This window comes from Bradysia coprophila, unplaced genomic scaffold (genome assembly GCF_014529535.1).
Source record: "Bradysia coprophila strain Holo2 unplaced genomic scaffold, BU_Bcop_v1 contig_24, whole genome shotgun sequence".
Classification (NCBI taxonomy): Eukaryota; Metazoa; Arthropoda; class Insecta; order Diptera; family Sciaridae; genus Bradysia; species Bradysia coprophila.
Genome location: NW_023503501.1, coordinates 3,118,584 through 3,140,860, shown reverse-complemented (window position 1 = coordinate 3,140,860; position 22,277 = coordinate 3,118,584). Strand labels below are relative to the sequence as shown.

Below are 22,277 nucleotides of genomic sequence, written 5' to 3'. Positions count from 1 at the left end.
AATTTGATTGCCCTTTCCTCTATCATTTGCCACTGTAATTTAATTGTTTAGATTTCCACAGCGGACATAGATTAAAAATTGACTGAGACAATTTCAGAGATCGTAAATGATTATGATCGATGATCGGCGTGGGTAGTGTAAAACATGAATTACAAACAGAAATCTCACTTTTGTATTTATAATTTAAGTGTAAACAATAATTGTTAAGTTTAAAAAAAAAACCATTTTCGGAAAAGCTATTGGGATTTAAAGCACCCCGTGTTCGTGTTTGATTTAAATAATTTTGTTTTCCAAGTTTTATTGTTTTTTATTGGAATTTACGATGTGTTTTAAGCGAATTTCCGTCGGCAGGTGAGTCCAAATCGTATTAAGTCATTCAGTTGACATCGGAAATAAGGGATATCAGCATAGGGATTTTTGGCCGACGTGAAATCACTAACTCATAATCAATTTTTCGATAAAAGGCTTTAAAATCCCTATAGCTTTTCCTTTGTTTTCTCAATTTTTTGTTGTTGTCGTTGTGTTAAATTCAAACCAGTCGAACGGTCAAAGAAACGGCTAATGAAAACCAATTCGATTTATCTTTCAGATGATGCGGGTAATTCATCAGATGCTCATGATATGTCGTCGTACGTCGAACCACAGTTAATGCTTGATGAATACGATGAGCCGGTCGAATTTAAATACAATCCCGAAACCGATTCCGATTCAACGTCCATGCAAGGCAATACGAGTACACCGAAAATGCCGAAATTAGCACCAATCAACACACAGCTTTTACAACAACAGCAGCAACAGCAAAATCTCTCACATCAAAAATTAAATACCAAACCCATACCAAAGCTAACAAAACGTCCACGTATTCAACAAAATGGATTACGCACCTACCAAAATTCAAAGAAAATTCAACAACAACATCTGTCTCAAGCCACCGCTCAAATACAACTGAACGCTCTGGCCGCCGGCATCAACAATAACGATTTCATTGATCTGTTTTCGAGCAGTTTCCTATCCGCAAACAATTCCAATTCCAGTGATTTTTGCAAAGTGGAACCGCAAGTGACGAGCAATCGCACCGGAAAGTATATCATCGATGATTCGGAAGGATCCGTCCGGGATTTCTGTACCAAAGAGGGTGATCACACCTATCGCTGCAAAGTCTGTTCAAGAGTATACACACACATAAGTAATTTCTGTCGACACTATGTGACGTCGCATAAGCGAAACGTTAAAGTCTATCCGTGCCCGTATTGTTTTAAGGAATTCACGCGTAAAGATAATATGACGGCGCACGTGAAAATAATTCATAAAATTGAAACGTCATCGGCGAAGAGCGACGGCGGCACAACAGCTGGAAACGCCGTCAGCAGTAATAGTAGTGCTGGTGATCAGACAACATCGATTGTACCTATAATCGATACGACAATCAATAACAATAATACGACTGTACCAGTACCGATGATGACAGGGGTAACACAAAGTCAATAAATTTTCGATTTTAGCCGTATTTGTCTTCCACATAGAATTTCTATCGAGTCACCGAAGTCATGACCAAAAAAAAATAACTTTTTCTCGTAAGAAAAACTACGGCCAGTAAACTACTCGACTACGATCCATAGAATTAATGAGTGCAAGATCGTTCATTGGACGTGGTCTTGTAGTTTGGTTGTCAGAGTTTAGTGGGTAACTTTCGAGCGATTACAAAGTCGTTGCATGCGTCAAATAATTGTACAGTTCAGCCAAATGATAATTTTGGTCACTTCATTAGAAATGTTGCGCAAATGCATCATTAACATCAAATGCACCTTGTAAATCACTCTATAGTTTCTCCCATTTTATATGAGGAAATGGTTTAGAATTTTTCAATTTGTATAGGGTGAGCGTACCAATCCTCAGACAAGAATGAGTCCTCGGACACCTATTGTTCTCTCATTCATAAAAAAAGTTTATGAATGAAAGAACAACAGGTGTCCGAAGACTCATTCTTGTCCAAGGATTGGTACACTCACCCCACCGACTTAAAAGGTCGGAAATAATGTTTTGGCAACTCGAAAACATAATGTTCGAAAACTGCGATCTTTAAATCACTCTGTTGCATAAAACGTTGTATGAATCTCGGTGCGAAGTACGTGATTAGGCTCACTATGTGTATTATGACACACGCCATGCGGCCTCGTGTCATAATTACACATCCACAGCCTAATAAAGTGCTTCACACTCGATGTCATAAATAATGTGAATTCAGGCTTTTTGAACATTTCGTCTCTTAATTGCTACCCGTGTTATTGCGCAACTAACTTGCGCAACTAGAAAGTGATAGAATATTCTGCCATTTTATTCGTAAGGCGATGATGTTGGATCTATTTCTGTGACGATAATCGATCCAACATCATCGTCTTACACATAACATGGTGGAATATTCTATCACTTTCTGGCAATCATTAAGTATGTTGCGCAAGTTAGTTGCGCAATAACACGGGTAGCAAGTAAGAGACGAAATGTTCAAAAAGCCTGAATTCATATTATTTATGACATCGAGTGTGAAGTACTTTATTAGGCTGTGGATGTGTAATTATGACACGAGGCAGGGCGTGTGTCATAATACACATAGTGAGCCTAATCACGTACTTCGCACCGAGATTCATACAACGTTTTATGCAACAGAGTGATTTAAAGATCGCAGTTTTCGAACATTATGTTTTCGAGTTGCCAAAACATTATTTCCGACCTATAAGTCGGTATAGAAATTGAAAAATTCTAAACCATTTCCTCATATCAAATATTGGGAGAAATTGTAGAGTGATTTACAAGGTGTATTTGATGTTGATGATGCATTTGCTCAACATTTCTATTGAAGTGACCAAAATTATCCTTTGGCTGAACTGTACAATTATTTGATGCATGCAACGAATTCGTGATCGCTCGAAAGTTACCCACTAAACTCTAACAACTAAACTACAAGACCACGTCCAATGAACGATCTTGCACTCATTAATTCTATGGATCGTAGTCAAGTAGTTTATGTTTGCAAAATTTGTAAAAAAAAAATGTTGACTTTGTCCCCTCGGCTTTATATTTCTTCAAAATTCGTATTATTTGAACTAACAAAATGAGCGTACGGAAAATGGCATTTCTAATGCGTTTTTATAAAAAAAATTAATTTTAATTAACACAAAAAATTATCATTCCTTAAAAAGGGTATTTTATATCTATTTTAATTTAAAGAGAAATGAAAAATAAAAACAAAAATATTTTATGTATATTGGAGATACTAAAAGCTATTTGCAAGTTTAAATAAAAGAAAAATGATTAACACGGTCTATTATTATGTAGTAGTGAAGAAGAAGATGATAATAAAACGAAAAACAAATTTAAATAATTTTGTTTTTCGCCAAAAGGAAACGAGTACAATAAAACAAAAAATCAATGAAAATGGATTTAAAAAAAAGGAAAATTTGCTATGTCCATTTTACTAAAAAATAAAATTAAAAAATTTTTATGAAGAAATTTAAATGAATAGACTAATCTTGGACATTCTGTGATCAATTTATTCAAAAACAAATTAATTGAAAAAAAAGAGAAACTAATTAATTTTAATCGAATGGAACGGGAGAATGAATTAAAAAGATTAAAACAAAACAAAAAATATAATCAAAATGAAAAAAGAAATAAATAATATCTAGGGTGACCTTATTTACAAAAATCAAATGGTTACAAACAAAAAATTATTGTAATTATGTAAACTGAATAAAAATTAACAAAAAAAATAATTAAATTAAAATAAAATCAAAAAAACATTTAAAACAAAAAACTAAACCAATATCAACTAAAGAAAGTGGCCTTTTTAATGTTAAGTCAACGAGTAAAATGTAAATCTAAACGAATGGGAAAATATTTTTTAAACAGAACCTAAATTTAGTTAAGTGATTTTCTTCATTTCATCACAACCTCTCTGTTTGCGCTCATTGATTGTTTAAGTTAGCACAATTTCGATCTTTTTTGCAGCACATGCATGTTGTATTTACATAAAATCTACTAGCAGTGAAGTCACTGCTATACATTCTCACCATAATTTCATATTACATACAGAGCTCATGGTTTATTTTTGTGGATGTTATCAACAACACATGGATATCGGTTTCTACAGGACCTATCATTGGTAAATTTATTTACCGAATTTACTCAAACTTACCCAAATTTACCGAAAAGTTACCGATTCGTTTCGATAAATTCAGTAAAGATTCATTGAATTTGGGTAAGTTTGAGAAAATTCGGTAAATAAATTTAGCAACAACAGGCCCTGGTGATCTCTTTAAGGATAACAATTTCACGATTTATCGCTTTCTCAAAAATATAGATCGAAGTGCCTTGTGGTTCTTGTTCTTGTTCTTGAACATATTCAGTTGAATCTTCCATATCCCTTTACCTATATATCTAACTCACGGCTACGTAGGTGGCCTTTACACTTCTCCAATCTGATGGAAACTGGAATTCGAAAGAAGCTCAACGCTCACAAAAGTTCTTTAGAAATTACCAACGAATGTTGTGTCAGAATGAATGTCTTGTTTTTAGTCATTGTCAACATTGCAACATATTTGAATAGTTAAATGCTCAAGAGGACGTTCCAAATTAGTGAATTATAGGGAAAATGGAATTTTATTTATTTAACTCGGCTTCAAAATAATATGCCGACAAAAAGCATTGTCAGCTGATTCGAAGCTGAGCTAAATGAACGAAATTTTCACTTATGTGACAAGTCACCTTTCATTTAACTATTCAAATATGTTTAGATGATCGTTATCAATTGCTAATTGACTAATTGGAAAGGGAAAGGGAAAGTAAATTTTTCTTGAATCTGGAATTCAATATTTTGCAGATCTACGAACAAAACGTTTATTTCAAAAAGTTGATTTCCACAGCAGTGTCATCTCAACAGACTTCATGCGTTCACAGATTTTAATTAGATTTTTTTGCTAGAAAAATAATGACTTAAACAAATAATGAAATTCATAAAATATGCGAGGCAGTCCATCCGAAATGTAAAATTGTTTCTTAATCAATCAATGCGTCGCGAAGCGAACTTTTCCAATTCAATAAATAAATAAAATTAAAAAACAATGCAAAAGGCTGAAATGAATATTTATAAATATAAAAACAAAAAATATTAATTTATGAAATTTAATATATATAAAACAAATGAAAAATATAAATAAGAACAAGCCGAGGTCTATTAAACGTTAACGTAAAAAAATAAATAAAACGAACCAAAATCAATTATTTTAAAAATAAGTTTGAAGTATAATCTATTTTGCTGCAATAATGACTAGACAATAGCAACTATAACAACATGTTAATCAATAGAATAAAACAGTTTAATTTTTAAAACGAAAAATTGTTGACTGTCGAATAGAATTTTTGTTCATTTTACCGATCCGCGTCCTGGAATAAAAAATTTTAATCTTCAATTGGCGATGAAAAATAGTGTGAGTTGTGTGCTACACCAGAGGAAAACCTGACTAGGCCTAATTTTGCCGACTAAAAATATTGGGAAAAATTAATTCCTGAGAAATGAGAATATTTGAAAATTTAAAACAAACAAAATTCTGTGACTTTGTATACAAGTGTATCTTCCATTTTTTGACATTTTGTCAAAATGCCAAATTTATTCGAATAATACTTTAGTGGTTCTACTGTTAAAAACACACAAAAGAAAAATGTTGTTAAAATAAATCGATTGTAAAATGTTTTGATTCAGCTATTACTTGGAATAAATTAACAAAAACGAAAATTGCATTGATTTTAATATCCTTCTTTGCAATACGGACAAATGACTGCACCGACAAAATATATTCAAGCACCAATTAAACACTCTCCAACAAAACATTTTTTCTTCTTTTTTAATTTTTTTTTAACTTTTATTTAATGTGTAGCTACTAACTAAAGTTTCTGTATTTTCTCTTTCGACAAATTGCTAACAAAAAGGATAATTTACAATTAAACATACGGACAATATCATTCAGGTAATTCTTATATTATGCTACAAAAATGAACAACATGAAAAAGTTTGATTTCCGAATTTTTATTTTCCGTTAAAAACAATTTTCTTCCATTTTTCGTTTCAATTTAAATACAAAAAAAAAACATTTATTATTAAGTAGATAGTGCAATTTTAGCAAGTAGTTCTCAATCTTTAAATTAACTGCAATTACGTTGGAGCCCGTCATTTTGTTTAACTTTTTTTTTAAGAAAAGAAATAATTAACGATATCGAGGCATAAACAATTTATTTTACTAAGTAAACCGCACTAAGTTTTAAATAATTTTAATTATATAAAAGGAGAAATATTTTTTTTTGTCTTTATTCAACCCCTTTCAACTATGTTAGAGCATACGGATTAAGAAATGAGTGTATTTAGCACTAAAAGCAAAACAATTAATAATTATAAAATTTGGGTATATGCATTAGTTTAGTGAAATAAGCACCTGGGTGTAATGTCTCTAATTTATTTAAACTTAGAAAGCCTTGTCTACATATTCATTCATTGGACACGGGACAATGGTTCAGAAAGATTTAATCTTTTGAATTCATTTTTCCCATTTACCAGTCAATGGGAGGGTTTTTTGATTTAAAGAAACTAATAATGAAAAAATGATGAAATTTCCTAAAATTTTAAGGAATATCTTTAAAAGGAAGGGAAAAAAATGATTTTTTTTTGAAATAATTTCTTTAGATATTCTTTAGCTAAAATATAAAACAAAATATTATTTTGAAAATATTATTTTCGATTTTATTTTAAATTAACTTTATTTTCAATAGTAGTACCTTTTTTGATTATTTTTATTTCAATTTTTGTTTTTATTTTATTTCTGTTTTATTTTTCTTGTTTTTTAATTATATTATTATTGTAGACTTATTGTGTATTATAAGTTGAAATAAATAATTATTTTAAAGTAAAAAATTTTTCGTTTTATTTAGTTTATTATGTTTTACTCTCATAATTTGTTGCAGTATGAAATACGGTAAATCTAAAATTCACTAGCCACCGAATCCTTTTATCAATAGTCATTAACACAACTATAGATAAAAAGATGAAAAGTAGAGTTTTCGTGTGAATTTTGGTGGCGTATCCGAGGTTAATAAACACACGAAAACGAGACTTTTTTTTATTCCGAGTTATGTAATTGATTTTACATGCAGAGAGCGTCGAAAGGAGTACTTGAAACATGAAAAGTACGATTTTCGACGCATGTAAAACATATGCCTTTTGTGGAAATAGCAATAGATTAAGATTGGCTCGTTCGGTATGTGTTTTGTATGTAGATGGAAGCACGGGGTTTCGGTGGGTTTTGAAATTAAGTCTCTCTATGTTGCTTACATTGTAAAGTCACCCATATATCCAAGGTCTTTAATTTGTGCTAGCTGAAGTCGTTTTTCACCAAGCGATCAGCGTAGCCTCACAATTAAAATATCATGAAATTGTCAATAAAGTGTGGCAACGTATAAAAACAAAAACCAAAACCCACGAGAAACCAAGGTTCTGAAAGAACAGGAGACACTTCTGACTTGATCACGAAGGTGATGAAACACAAATTTTGACAATTTAGACGGGTATTGTTAAACACACTCGTGAAATGTCAACTTAATAAGACTTCACACGCCTTCGTGAGTGGCTTAACCTGTTCTTTCAGAAGCTTGCCAGAAACCGGTGGCGATTTACTTGTCAACGGACAATACATTATTAATCGGATGGTAATAATCGAACGTTTTGGGCTGAGCGTTAAAAATAATTCCATTTACCAATATTTCCATCTAATTGGTACCAATTTGATGATAGTAACGGTAGCGAGAATTAAAATGTTTGTAAAAGGAAAAATTCCAATGGTCGTCGATCAAAAAATATTGGTCGAATATAATTTCCCATTATTAATCTATCTAAATGGCCCATATTGAGTCGCCATTTAGTAACGTTGACTTAAGGTTGTCCGTTGACATTTAACTGTATTTTCCTTTCATTTATTTACTTTACCTTGTGACACCATTTACCAGAGTCATTTATCCCTTTCACTTGCACTTACTGAATACAGTATTCATTAAATCATATTTATGCCCGAGAGGTGGATAAACATAAAAAACAAGGTTCAGGGCAATCAAAAAATTGAAAAAAAAAACAAACAAAAAAACAGAAAAGAGCAACAAAAAACATAAAAAAAACAAAGGAGCAAAGAACCAAAAGAAAAAAAGAAATAAACAAGAAACAATTTGTTAACGAAAAAGTTCGACCGGAATTTGCGTTTACCCACCCCTCGTTTATGCCCTTTGAGTCTCGTGAACCAAACGAACAACGTTTGAACAACAATTTTATATATTTTTTCCAAATCCTTTTATTTTCTTGCGAGATTGAAACTTTTCTTTAACTTTATAATTTACATCAACTAAACGTTCATCCATGGCGATCTAGTACTTCATCTTTTAAATTTTTTTAAATTATCGAATTAATTCCGTCGCTAAAATTTTCTCTCTCGTTACTTTCTTTCAGAAATAACGCCCACAAATTACTCGAACTACATGCGATATGGATTAATGGTACCGAAATCGGAATCGTCGCCTCAACCATCACCGATGAAGATTCGCATAAATCCGCTAACACAGACCCCATCTACATCAAATTTAGCGAATGCTCTACAACAACTGCACAACGATTCGATAAACAACAATGCACCGAATCGATCTGCCATGCCATCCACCAATACCGCAACACCAAATAGTGTCTCAACCAGTTTAGCCAATTCAATGGTAACCAATTACCTGTCCAATCAACTCAGCAATCCCACTCAATCAACTGTACCTGCCGATGTAAAACCAGTTACGACACCGACGGGCTCTCGACCGCCACAACGTCGACGCGTTCGACGGAAAGCCAATTCGCCAGCTGACGATCAGGCGGAACATTTAACGGAAATGTCGGTGCGTGGCTTGAATCTGTTCCGATATGCAACGATTTACGAAGGAATATATCAGTGTACAGAATGTGCGAAAGAGAACATACAAAAGACGTTTAAAAATAAGTACAGCTTCCAGCGACACGCCTTTTTGTACCACGAAGGTACGCAACGTAAAGTATTTCCCTGTCCGGTGTGTAGTAAGGAATTTTCGCGACCTGACAAAATGAAAAATCACATGAAAATGACACACGAGGCATTCATGCCGAAAGTGGAAGTGTATCCGTTAAGTTATTTAATGGGTGGTGGAGGTGATATGCCTCAAGCATCACCAGGCGCCCAACAACCGACCAATCAACAGCAGAAAAAACTACAGCAACAACTGCAAAATTCTCAGATGAAGGACAATGTGTCACAGCAAATACAAAGTATACTAAATTCTCAAGTGGAAAACATGGTGGTCACTCCGCAAATCCAGCATTTACTGAATTCACAACGAATGGGTGATAGTGCGTCTGGTACATCAACACCATCACCAACACTGACCAACCATCAACAGCAGCAACAACAGCAACTACTTCAAAAACTTCAGCAACAATTGACAAATCAACAAACTTCACTTCAAAATCAAACCTCCACTCAATCACAATCACCACAAGCATCACCATCACAGTTGCGTATCGTTTCAGCCCAATCATTGAACGAATCGGCCGATGATATGCTAACACCCAGTACGATCCGTCATGATGACGACGTCCGGAGCAATGATAAGAGCGACGAAGCAATGTCACAATTTAATGCACAAATGTTGAATATGCAACAGATAAAAGTAGAAAATGTGGGTCCGTCGTCGGATTAAATGTGATGCAACTATGCTGTGCAGCCATTTTCTCGCACTTGTCAAGTGGAAAATGTGGGTCCGTCATCGGATTGAATGTGATGCGACTATGCTGTGCAGTCATTTTCTCGCACTTGTCAAGTGAATTCAATGAAATATTTGTATACATGTGTTCCCGTTCAATGATATACGTTCGTTTGCCGTTTATTTCATGCGCGGAGCCGGAGTCCGAGTCGTACGCTATCATTCAAAAGTATTTGATCATTGTGTGTTTTCAGTCTAAATTGCTGAATTTTTGAAAGGACATTAAAAATCGGAATGACACCGGATTTGCACGACAGACAGATCAATAAAAAAAAAGAAAGATTATTTATCAAGCTTTCCAGAACGCCATCTGTCGTGCAAATGCGGTACCATTTTGATTTTTAATGTCCTTTCAAAATTCAGCAATTCAGACTGAGAAAGCACAATGATCGAATACTTTTGATTGATAGCGTACAATTATAAAAGAGAAAAATTAGTTAATTTTTGTTGATTATTCAAGAATTATACACCGGATGAGATAGCCTTTGCTCTATTTTACTTAACTTTTTTTTTGCCATTCAATCGTACTTCTTTAAACCATTTTCTATATTGCAATAAAATCAGATTTTAAATTTCTTGATTGACTAACTTATTACGCTCACAACAGTCGATCACGGACTAGTTTGATAGAGATGATCAATAAAATTTAATTTCTGGGATCCTCAATCCGTGGAGAATTTACTCCAAATTACTTCCAAATTCTCAAAGTAATCAGACTGCGACGAATTTTATTAAGATTTACACAAAACATTTTGAATGAATTGTTTTTGGTGAAATATGAGCGTGTGTGACTGTGACTGTAACCGAGTATGAATGTAAACAATGTATCGGGGTCTATTTCCTAGAAAACGTAATTCTATAAAATAGGCACTGCAATGTATACGAGAAAAGGTGCTTACGAAAATCTAATACAATCGCGGAAAGGTGGAATGCAACAATATGCTTTCTGATTGCCACGTTACGGTTAGAGTAAATAAGTAATTGGCACAATTTAGATTTTTAAGAGGACCAATGGACAAGTGATCTACACCTGAGCTCCCTATTATTAATTTAACGTTAAATCGAACAACTGATAACATTCAGAATAACGCGTTGGGCGTAGAGAGGAGTTGTTTTGTTTAAAATTGTGCTAATTTCTCATTTCCTTTCAGTGTGAATTCTTATTTTCCGCTCTTTTTTTGCCGGGTATGGACGCGACTTGAAACGAAGTACTAGATTTTCAATTGTGAAGCAAAATTCATGTAACATTTACAAATCTTGTTCAAAATCAGAAAATGTGTTGTATTTTACCATAGGCTCCTAGCATTAACATAACAGAGATTTCTTAACTATAGAAAGATGAATCGTTTTCCTTCTATTAGTTACAAATAATCTTGCGGTAGCTCTTATCAGTAAAGCCACCAAATATGACGCTTGTTATTTCAATAGGTTAATGCTAGGAGCAGTGCTTTCACTTTTCCGCATGTATATTACAAAATAGTTACTTATGGAACCGAGTGATGAATGTTTTTTTTTCAGGCACTAGATGTGTTATTGTCACAATGTGCCAATGTGTATCGTATGCTTAAAAAAACATTTTTCACCGAGTTGCATTTACAATGTTTTTCACAATATTGGTAGCCAGAATTTTTTTAGTTTTAGTCACTGAAATTGTGAAAAATCCAAATGTGCCTTACCCCATTTTTAATGGTTAAAACAATTTTGGACTCGTTCTTTCTAATAAAAAATTTATTCGTCATCAATCGACTGACATTAAAGATAGGTTTGATGAAATGTAAAATGAAAAGAGAGAAACTTTTTTCTTTAGTTTTTTTTTCGTTCGTTAGCTTTTTGTTTATAATTTAAAATAAAATCAAACAATCAAAACAAAACATAGTCTTCCATTTGTTAAGAAAAGTAAAAAAAATGAAAAGAAAATTTTGTAACTAATTTGCTTTTTAAACTTTTTTTTTGAATATTTCTAATTTTAATTTTACGGACAATTATGTAACTTTTACATTCGTTGTGGTTCATGGTTCATGCAAACCTTCCAAAAATTCCAAATTGGGAAAATTGATTTGTGAAATTTGCTAAGATTTTCCAAAAATTTTTAAGATTTTACATACAGCCAGAGGCCGTGAGATTTCAGCATGAATTTTCTTCATCTTTTTTTCAGCTGATCCACACATACATTCAAAACTGTTTATACGGTTGAAGCTGGTACACGCACGCGCGTGGTAGTGACAAAACCGTATAAAGACAGTGGATCAGCTGAAAAAAAATCATGTTGAATTTTCAATGCCTCTAACTGTAATTTGTTAAAAAATATTTTTGGTAAATTTTAGCAAATCGAAAATTTTAACAAAACAAAAAGTTCCAAACAAGGACAAAATCTTCGATATCGATCGAGTCAACATCACCAAAGTGCACCAATATCATGTTTCCGGAATGACTAAATCGATTTTCATAGACTCATTTTTCCATGAAAGCTAGAGTTCCTGGAGTTGTATGTTGTACATGATTTTTAAAGCCGCCCAATCCGATCAATGGAGATGGGGAAGATATGTTTGAAAAAACGTACTCATGACTTGATTAGTCAATGAAGAATGGTGTTTTTGTCGTAAGCCATATTGCACTAAAGATCGTCAATGTGATACAACGAGGAATTGTTCAAAAATATCAAAATGTAGGATCTCTAAATCGCAGTGCCGGACTGGCCCTATGGGCGTTCGGGCGATTCCCGAAGGGCCTTTTGATTTTTGTATGGATAAGGGTCAACTGATGGCCTTTTGAAAAATTTCTTCATACAACGCCCGAAGGGCTTTTTTGAACCAATCCGGTACTGTCTAAATGTCATTCGAAAGAACAATTTTCCACTTATTTCGACTCGGGCAATGTTTTGAAACATTTCAGAGAAACTGATTTCGGAATTTGAAAACCCTTTTTATGTTGCTTCATCAGTGGTTTATCGTTAACAATTGGTTTTTCGATTATAACTTTCAAACTAACAGTCGAATTGGCTTAAAAAATCAGAGACTTTTATTGATGTTGCTCTCGATATCGTTTAATTTTTAATTGTTTCTTCTGCACGGTGTTTTTTTCTCATTCTGTCTGACTGCAACTTTGACCCAAATTCTACATTAAACTTTTTACAGATCATCGCCGAATCTTAGAAAATCAATAAATTAATTGCGTATGTAACACCGAACGCGAATCATGCAAATTTGAGAGGTAAAAGTTACATGAAAACGTTTTCTGTCCTTTTTAGACACAAAATACTTATATCCCCCTACCGTTCTTTACAAAAAGAAAAAAAGAAAAATCGTTTTCGTTCTTTTTAATTTTTACGTTGTGATACATTTTAATTTTATAAAATTATTTTATTTTATTATTTTTTTAAGTTCTTCTAATTAAAAACGGAAATAAAACAAAATTTAAAGCAAAAGATTTTTTTTTTGAGCAAAAGCAAACCTTTTTAAAAGCGTTTCGGAAAAATTTTATTTAGTTTTTATTTTTATTTAGTTTTTTTTTTTGTTTCTTTTAATATTCAGCCGTTCTATTAATTATTAAATGTAAATTTTTGATTTTAATTATTATTTTTTAATTTTTTTTTTGCCGACAATGGTTTTGTATAAATGAAAGCCTGAAAGTTTGTATAATTGTATGATATGAAAAGCTGATTTATCAATAAAATTGCACAAAGCGAATATAATATAGGTCACGTTGACGAAATAGAATTTAAGTTTAAAACCTTCTTCGGTACCATTAATTATTAAAAAAAAAAAAAATGCAACAAGAAGACGCAACAAATCGTATAGACCATTCAGACGCCGGAAATTTAGGACATAATATCTACTTTGAATGTGAAAAACTTAAAAACTAACAAACAAGCAATAAATTAATTGTAAAAATATTTTACTTTACTAGAGAATAAACAACATGTGGATTATATGTTTAATTTTAACTAAAAAAAAACAAAACAAACAAATTTTTAGTGGTTTAAGAGATTTCAATATATATTATATATAAACACTTTAAGTGCAATTAACACACAAAAAATAAAAATATGAAAATACTTTAGAGCCCGCTACGGATTAATTATTTTATTTAAATGGAACCATGAATTTAAAAAGAGAACCGCATCCTCTTCCTCCTTCATTCAACTTATTTTCTAGAAGCATTTTTTTAGATCTAAACGAAAAAAAAAACAATTTTTTGTTCCAGTGAGATTAAACGAAAACAACAACAACAAAAAAAAACAAATTAAGTTCAATAATTGTAATTTTATTAAAAACATTTTAAATAAGTTGATGCTCTATTGATTATTTTTATGTTGCTGCTGTTGTTTGTTTGTTTTTTTATGTGTATTTGTTTCTATGTATAAATTAAAAATTTATAATAAAAATTAGACTAAGAGAAAAATTAAAAAAAAACGTTTTTGATTCAATTTTTAAGAAGCAAGAATTAGAAAACGATTGCATAGAATATGTTAGGCAATTTTTTTTTGTGTTGATGTTGATATAAAAAGAAGAAATTAATACAAATTACAGGAGTTTTTAATGAGATCCTATCCAATAAATTGAATTCAAAATAAAAAATTAATTTTTTGCATTTTTCTTTTTTATCTTGTTAGGCACTTGTTGCTGCAAATTACCAACTATCACTCTTTAAATTCCTTTGACTGAAAGTCACGGTCTTACGTCAGAAAATACGTCTGCAGTTATCTGTATTATAAGTTGACAAAAAAAATACAGAAACTATGCAACCCTTGAAAGTATGTACCATAACTCGAGTGAACCGATTTTAAAAAATTTTCGACGAAGTACATTTTCTTTAAACTGTTTATTAAATTCTAATTTCTGCAAATTTTCTTGGTTTTTCTTTTCGAAAATTCACATTTTTTTGAACTTCTCCCATTCCAATTTTCTGCACATTTGCTGGATTTTTTTTTTTTTTAATTTGATATTTTTGCACACTACCTACTTCCGTTGAATTTAATCGCCAAAACGTGAATCAACTTTGAAAGCAATGGCTTGGTGATCCGGGAAAGCTATAGCTCGTTTGAATCGTCTTTCAATTTCAAATCTAAGAAATGTAACTTTTACTTTTCTGATTAGTTTTCTATTTTTGGAGTAAGCACATGAAAATTTTTTAGCATGTCAAAGGGTCATGAAAACATTTTTTTTTGTGATAGCTTGAGACATGCTTTTTAAAAGTTGAAATGTTGTAGGAATATAGACCTCTGGCAGGCCTTTACAAAGAGTATAGTCATTAGTAGGGGCCGCCACCCGTTCTTTTTCTGTTATATGGCTTTATTACACTTAAAATGAATTAAATGAAATCCTGAGGCCTATTACTTGCTATTTTTGATGGGCACCAAAAATTTCTTTCTGGCAGCAGGCAAACCCATAACCTCTTTGAATCCAAATACTTCATGCAAAAGTCGTTGAAACAATTCACGCCGTAAGTGTGCCTAAAATTTGAAATTTAAGTGAACGATTCGATGAAAAAGTGAACCGAAAAATACATTTCAACGCTTCATTATATGAAAATGACGCTACGTTAGAAAGACCTCCGCACTTTGCATTTTGAATTTCGACCGCACTTACGTCGTGAATTAATGCTTGGCAGGACAGTTCGACTTTTTTTTTTAAAGATTGTGGGTTCGTCTTCCACCCGTGCACCAATTTTTCATTTCAAATTACATGTCCACGAGCACAGTACAACACATTACACTGACTCATTTGGTACTTTGATGATCCGTTGCAAGAACCGCAACGTTAAAAATGTAACGTACAGCCAGGTACCAAAGACAAAGATTCAGATGATCAAGTTTCTTCAACTGATGGAGCGAATCTTGACCATGTTTATAAATCATCAGAAACGAAATTTTTAATGTAAATCCAGGAAAACTATATTTGCTGTAGCATCCAATCAAAGCTTCCGTTTGGTTCACCGATTTATTATCAAATTTGTTTAGATGCCACCCGTTCTGGATTTATAACTAAAAATATGGTGAATTATTGGACAGTCCTGCTGGCTTGCAACAGCGCCTAACTGCGGAAATGACTATAGGGTGTTGTTGTTGGAAGTTGTGGAATGGCTCCAGGATATTTCAGATAGAACTTTTATCCGGACCTCCAATATCACACGTTCGTACCTTTCAGCTGTTTATTGAGAAGTGACTAAAAACATTTTTCACTTAACTAAGGCCACTACGTCCTTACGATTCATTTAGACTACTTGACTATATCACTAGATATAATTATATCAAGTGCATATTCTAACAGTTGTTGTAGCTGGACTTACCCCCTTTCATTCCACATATAACACACCCCAGATATTTTGTGTTGCAAACCAAAAAGTTGGTCGAAGTAGACCCATATTTTTCAGTGTTTTCAACTTGTTTTTAGTCTTGAAACGGGATGTTTAGCACAAAATTGTACTGTACCGTGCGATAACTGGCTGAAAATGCTGCTTTCCTCCCACTTCGTAGTAGGTAGTAAATGTTTATTACTTTATAAAATGAACAGAAACTCAATTGGTTGCGCCGAATATGGACTTATTGTAAAGCAGAGATGTGTACTGACCATTTACAGTCAATAAATGATCACTGAAGAGGTGATTTGCACTTCACAAGAGGTATTGAAGAAACGCACTTCAACAACGCACTTCAAGCAAAAGTGCTATTAATGACAGCTGCCAAATAGAGTACTATTTTGTATGAAATTTTATCCCCACTCTTTTTACAGTGTAAAATTTTATATGGAGCACTGTCAAGTTTCAGTACCCTATTTAGAGTTCTTATGACAGCTGACAGCTGACAGCAACCAAATAGAGTGAGTACTATTTTGTATGAAAATGTGCTTCAATTTTTTTCACAGTGTAAGAGTACCACTTATGCTAGAAGTGCGTTGACTAAAGAAAAGAAAATGGTGGTGCCTCTCTACAGGTCAACTGAGGTTTGCTATTGTGACACCATACTCTGTACGCTTTTGTGTGTAATCTGTCAATAACTATTTCTTCACAAATCGATCAGTTATGAGTTTCTAAAAATATAAAAAGCTTACGAAGGTAGGTGGACAACTATGTGCAGAAGAGAAACTCGTCACAATTGCGTAACTCAAAATTTAATTTACATTCTTCAGATATTCGATCAATTTAATTCATTAAACCAAAATGTATTATCATTACACAAATGGAAGCGGCGCCAAAGCAATCAGTCAGTCAGGTAATATTCAACCGAGTGGAGAATCTGGATCGTTCGGCCCTGGGGTGTATCTTACTGATCTCGATCCCAATGATTTCTTTCGCGATGAGATTCTGCGAAACAATTATGGTGTAATACGATCAAATTTTCGTAATCGCGCCGATTGGGTAGTCGCTGTGTTTGAAAAAAACATTAACAAGCAACTGTTGAGCAGAGTTCATGTTCCTGGTGATCGACGGATTTTTGTGTACCCAACTTCTATTCCGGTTACTGCGAGCCAAATTTACGACAAGCCAAGATGTTTTAAGGCTTTCACTGATTGTGAAGCAGATACTTTCAGCAGCGATGGGGATCACGACTCCGACAGTACAGATGATGGAAGCGTTGAGTTTGATACGGATGACGTACTCAGTGATTCCGATGAAATCGCGTACAGCGGTGAAGATGAAGAAATTGAGGAGATCGATGAGCATCAAACCGATGATGACACTTTTTCTAACGCAAGTGCAGAGGAACGAAATGGATATTCCGAGTATGACTCGAATGGATGTGAAGGCACAAGTGCAGAAGAAGAAAGTTATGAAAATGCAAGTGGAGAGGAAGACAGTTATGAAGATCCAAGTGGAGTGGACGAAAGCCAATGTTATTCGGAAGTAGCTGAGCAATCTGTAAGTGATGGTAGCGAAGACGACTGTGATGGTAGTGAAGACTACTGTGATGGTAGCGAAGAAGACTGTGGGGGTAGCGAAGAAGACTGTAATGTAGACGAGTACGAGGATGACTGCGAGTATGACAACAGTTATGGATACGACGATGATGCGAGTTATTGTTATAATGAAAGTGATGATGATTCTTACTGAAGCTGAGCTGGCTAATGAGGATGTCAATTTATAGTCGTTTAAATGAGTAAACAGGCTTTGTCTTCGTTATCGATTATCGAAGGATAAGAATGATGTCCTGCGTATGACCTCCAATAACTTTGTTAAATAAATAATATTGAAGCCGTTAACGAAACGGGTAGAATTTACTTTTAAGGACAAAATTAAACCATTTTTCGGGCTACAGGCTGGAATCCATAGTGATCAATTTGGCTTGACATCGATTAGTCTGATGGATCAGAATAAAATTAGGAAAGAAAATTCGGCAATGCAGGGTAGACTGTGCAAATTATGGTTAGTGATGGAAGCGATATATTTTCTTTAATTCAAATGATTTGGCTCGTGAGTTGTGACAAAACATTCCGTCATCGATTCATTGATTACTGGCGAAAATTTGATAGCTTTCCCCTGCAGATTCTCTGCAATCGCACCGTCAACACTGCCGAAACCCATTCGGTTGCCTGTCATAGCATGAGGATCTGCACTGTTTGTGGTCGCAGTCGTCAGTCCACGCCGGGTACATTTCAGAGCATCGTCCATGCTGTACCTTAGCTCCACATTATACTTGCGACAAACGCTCCCAATGGCGGGCAATGTATCGTAGAACGGCAACTCTACAGCCTTTATCCGATGGTTTTCCGGTAGAACTCTTAGTAGATATTCCAGGCCTACTGCTACTCCAAGTCCTGTAACAATCTAGGGCTGATCAATCGAGTCGTCGCATAATTTTGTCGCTCAACCTACCTATGAATCGATCAAGTAGGTATCGGAACGGTCCTGCAAAGTATCCAGTTCCATACTTCAGAAACTTGAAATTTATTGATTCGGTTGCGCAACGATTTAAGGCAAATCCGGCTAGAACCACGTCATTAGCAACAAATTTGACGTAGGCCTTAGTGTCGAAGAATACTCCCGATTCCTCTATAAAACGACCAGTTTGATTGCTTCGTACATCGTCCATGGTTGGTTTGTTCTCATTGACAACATGTTCATATATAAAGTCGTCGAGCAATCCTTTCGGTAGATCTTCACCTGCGACACCCAATCTTTGGCTTTATCTTTATTTTGGGAAAAAAAACAATATTGAAGCACGTACCCACAAGAACAAGTCGTCCGGAGTTGTATGATTGTTGGAACTGAAGACCACTGAGATCACAAACGTACACCGGTTCACTTTGTGGTGTTCTTTTGTTGGTGCTAGGATACCCACCATAGCCAGTTGTTCGATCTTTGCCGATCTAGAAGAATAGCGAGAATCAAAACAATGGGAATAACATGACCGCCATCATCCACCTACAATCACAGTTTGCCGATTCAAGTCTTTTAACGAATAAATCAATTCTCTGCTGATTCCCTTGTAACTTCCAAAATCTATTCTGCCAGTCGTATTCGACGACTCATTTCTGGCGATAATCTGTAAGTCTTTCAGTGACAGACTTCCTTCCATAATGCAATACTTAGCCGAATCAGCAACATTCACTTCCAGATCTTCATCACCGAGGAACTTTCGTATACGCTTTAGTCCATCTTTCATCCATTCGAAAGCACAAACTGTTACATGTTCATCTTGATAACCCGGTTGATTAAATTTGATGTCACGTCGGAGTTGCATTTTGATCTCGTTCATTTTGCTGCACTTTGGTTTCTGTTGAGCGTGCGTTTTGTTACACAATTTATCAGTGAATGGTCCAACAATGTACCTTAAATGCCATATTAGATTCATATTTGGCCACGCATGGCGAACGCAAGCTCGAGGCTGATTGTTGAACATCGCTCGAGGCTGATTGTTGAACATGTAGCACAGACCTCTTCAGCGACACATCAGGTTCATCTTCTTTGGCAACGCATAACAGAGACGATAATGAGCTCGAGCTGGATTGTGGAACATCTAGATCAGTGAAGAAAGACGAATGTTAACAAAGAGACTCTAAGGCCTTAGCACTCCGATCCCACAATACAAAGGAAGTCTTACGAGATTGAGTCTTTTTAGAATCTCTTTTACACGCCGGTTTATCGAACACATCTAGCTCTCTTACGCGTATATCCTCGTTATATAAATAGATCAACCGTTCCGAAGGCATCGGCACCTTAATCAGTTTCTTTTCGATGAGATAACTGCGCAGTACGCGCACACAATAGTCGGCTCGATTTTCAATACGAGATGGAATATTGTCGCCGTAATTGTTGAATAGAATTTCGTTACGGTAGTATAATTCTGGATCCATAGTAGTTAATAGAATTCCATTGCCGAAATTCTTAATTTTTCCATCACGAGATATACAGTCGGCCGCGTTTCGATTTGTGTAATGGTAATAGATAGGACCTTGAACGAAATATTTACTTCAAAGTTATTGATTTGTCGGGGTTTTCACGGTGTTCACAATCCAATGCTAATGTTAAGACTTATGACAAAACTTTGCATCTCCGTGGCAAAGCCAAAACATTGGACTCAATGACCTGAATGGAAAAACTTACCGTCTTTCCTTTCTTTTGCTTCGCTGCCACCCCAGAAATTTAATAAATTATCCATTTTTTCAATCTGTTGAATTGAAGCCTCCAGCGTAAGATTTATTTTTAAAATCTCACAATCTCAAAACGAGAGAAATTTTCTCAATAACAATTCGAAGGTTATGTTTAGCGGAATCGTGGATGGACCATAATCAACTAGATTCACAATCGAAATGTACTTAACCAAATCTGTTGTCGTCATATAATTAGCGAACAATATCTCGTAGCCAACTATCAGAAGCCAGCCGAGTTGATTTTCTCTTTTTTAGTTACAATTTAGCTCAACATTAACGTTGTGATCGAACATCATACTGTTCATAAGACTTGGAGCAGGTCAGGTATCTATTGATCTGAACCTGCAATTCCCCGAAATTCCCAATTTCTGGTTTGTGTTAAATATCACGTTCAGCTTAAAAGGATGAAGGTCAAAAAATTATAGAGAAATGAAGGAATTTTTGCGAATTTAAATCACTGAAAATAGATCCTGATTTCAGGTCGACCTGAGAATTTTTGAATCTGATATGACCTGACCTCAATTTACCTGAAATCTGGAAATCAAAAAAGATCCTGAAAAAAAATCCCAGATATACTAGAAATCTGGCCTGATTTACCTGTATTTTTACTGATTTTCAGATGTCAGATAAATTCTGGTCAGGTAAAAGTTTACAATTCAGGATCAGTTTATTAAGATTCAAATAATCTGAGCTTGAGACAACAGCCTTGAGGTCCACCTGATCTGTTCCGAACCTTACTACTGTTTCATGTTTCACATGCTGTAACCTTGATTACGAGACTCGTAATACGAGTTTGTATGTATACATGTACCGTACCCAACAGCAGACCAAATAGAGTGTAAGTTTACTGATCCGAGACGAGACCGAGGCCGGTAGACATACAAGATTTCATTTTCATTATTATGTCCCATTCACAAGCGAGGTATTTCACTCAAAAAATTAAGTGTCCTCTCCAACAAAAAGTACTCCGTGAGAGAGCGAGCTGTCAAATAAACAAAGAAAAAATTGAAAAAATTCAATTTTGTCTCTCGCACGGAGTACTTTTTTGGCAAGAGGAAACTAAGCATTAAGATAAAGTGTCACCGCCGTAATGCTTTTTTCAATTTTTTCTTTGTTTGTTTGACAGTTCGCTCTCTCACGGAGTACTTTTTGTTGAGTGGAATGGACACTTAAATGGAAATCCCTTTTAAAGAAAAAAGTCGTTCTTACAAGTATGGTTGCAACCCTTGTCAGTTGGCAATTCGCAATAGAATCGACTATTAATTGTTAAAGAGAGGGAGTTTATATACTACTTCGTCATTGAAATATTCTCAAAATTACAACACAATTGTTAAACGTAAAGCTTGTGCAGAATCAGCAACAGCTGAACTTCACCAGTTGATCAACAAACAAACTCTACTTGTATAATATGCAATCGAAAAACACATTCTAAACAATGAGTTTACTAGAGTCATACGTGTTATATAGATGACCTTAGCGTATGTATGTATGCACTGAATGTATAGCTTGCCTTTGAGTTGTTTTCGATACAAAGGTAATGTCTTTGTCGACCAACTGAAGATGTTCACCTTTTGCTGATTCTGCACAAGCTTTACGTTTAATAAATTGAAGTCATTTGTTTGACAAGGAGCGAAAGTTGAAAAATTGAACCATTATTGACCTCAGCTTCGTTTCGATTCAATCGAATTCGCTAAAAAATCCTAATCCTATTCGCTAAAAAAGCGATGGAAATACGCTACAAAGTCGAGACGTTTTAACACTAGTTAGGAAAAAAAAACATTTTTTGCGCTTGAAGACTAAAATTCGACGGATTTCGACACGTAAACT

The 22,277-nt window shown here is 34.3% G+C and overlaps 3 protein-coding genes across 13 annotated transcripts in view; 2 read left to right on the top strand and 1 right to left on the bottom strand.

Moving 5' to 3' along the window:
* LOC119077860 (protein tramtrack, alpha isoform) overlaps positions 1-11,477 on the top strand; it is a 28,275-nt gene extending 16,798 nt beyond the window's left edge. For 4 of the 7 annotated variants that reach the window (XM_037185190.1, XM_037185191.1, XM_037185193.1 and 1 more), the window contains one exon: positions 8,537-11,477. In XM_037185190.1, coding sequence (XP_037041085.1) covers positions 8,537-9,798 — 1,262 coding nt within the window. In that variant the 3' untranslated portion in view covers positions 9,799-11,477. Of the gene's footprint in view, positions 1-589; positions 1,542-8,536 lie in introns of those variants that run through there. The other 3 variants (XM_037185194.1, XM_037185196.1, XM_037185197.1) reach the window with 1 other exon arrangement.
* Positions 11,478-16,822: 5,345 nt separating this feature from the next.
* On the top strand, positions 16,823-18,059 carry LOC119077908 (stress protein DDR48-like). 3 transcript variants are annotated; one of them, XM_037185280.1, is made up of 2 exons: positions 16,823-16,914; positions 16,989-18,059. In XM_037185280.1, exon 2 carries the CDS (start codon positions 17,020-17,022, stop codon positions 17,908-17,910), a length of 891 nt encoding a protein of 296 aa, XP_037041175.1. In that variant the 5' UTR covers positions 16,823-16,914; positions 16,989-17,019; the 3' UTR covers positions 17,911-18,059. The 3 variants fall into 3 exon arrangements, with proteins under 3 accessions (XP_037041175.1, XP_037041176.1, XP_037041178.1); XM_037185281.1 differs by having other exon boundaries at positions 16,849-17,728; positions 17,792-18,059; XM_037185283.1 differs by having other exon boundaries at positions 16,849-17,743; positions 17,850-18,059.
* Positions 18,060-18,215: 156 nt separating this feature from the next.
* On the bottom strand, positions 18,216-20,594 carry LOC119077872. Of its 3 annotated transcripts, none has more exons than XM_037185222.1 (7): positions 20,404-20,594; positions 19,901-20,251; positions 19,629-19,816; positions 19,226-19,573; positions 19,025-19,166; positions 18,673-18,960; positions 18,216-18,614 (listed from the first exon to the last, which is right to left on the bottom strand). In XM_037185222.1, exons 1-7 carry the CDS (start codon positions 20,456-20,458, stop codon positions 18,250-18,252), a joined length of 1,737 nt encoding a protein of 578 aa, XP_037041117.1. In that variant the 5' UTR covers positions 20,459-20,594; the 3' UTR covers positions 18,216-18,249. The 3 variants fall into 3 exon arrangements, with proteins under 3 accessions (XP_037041117.1, XP_037041118.1, XP_037041119.1); XM_037185223.1 differs by having other exon boundaries at positions 19,226-19,564; XM_037185224.1 differs by lacking the exon at positions 19,901-20,251.
* Positions 20,595-22,277: the final 1,683 nt, after the last annotated feature.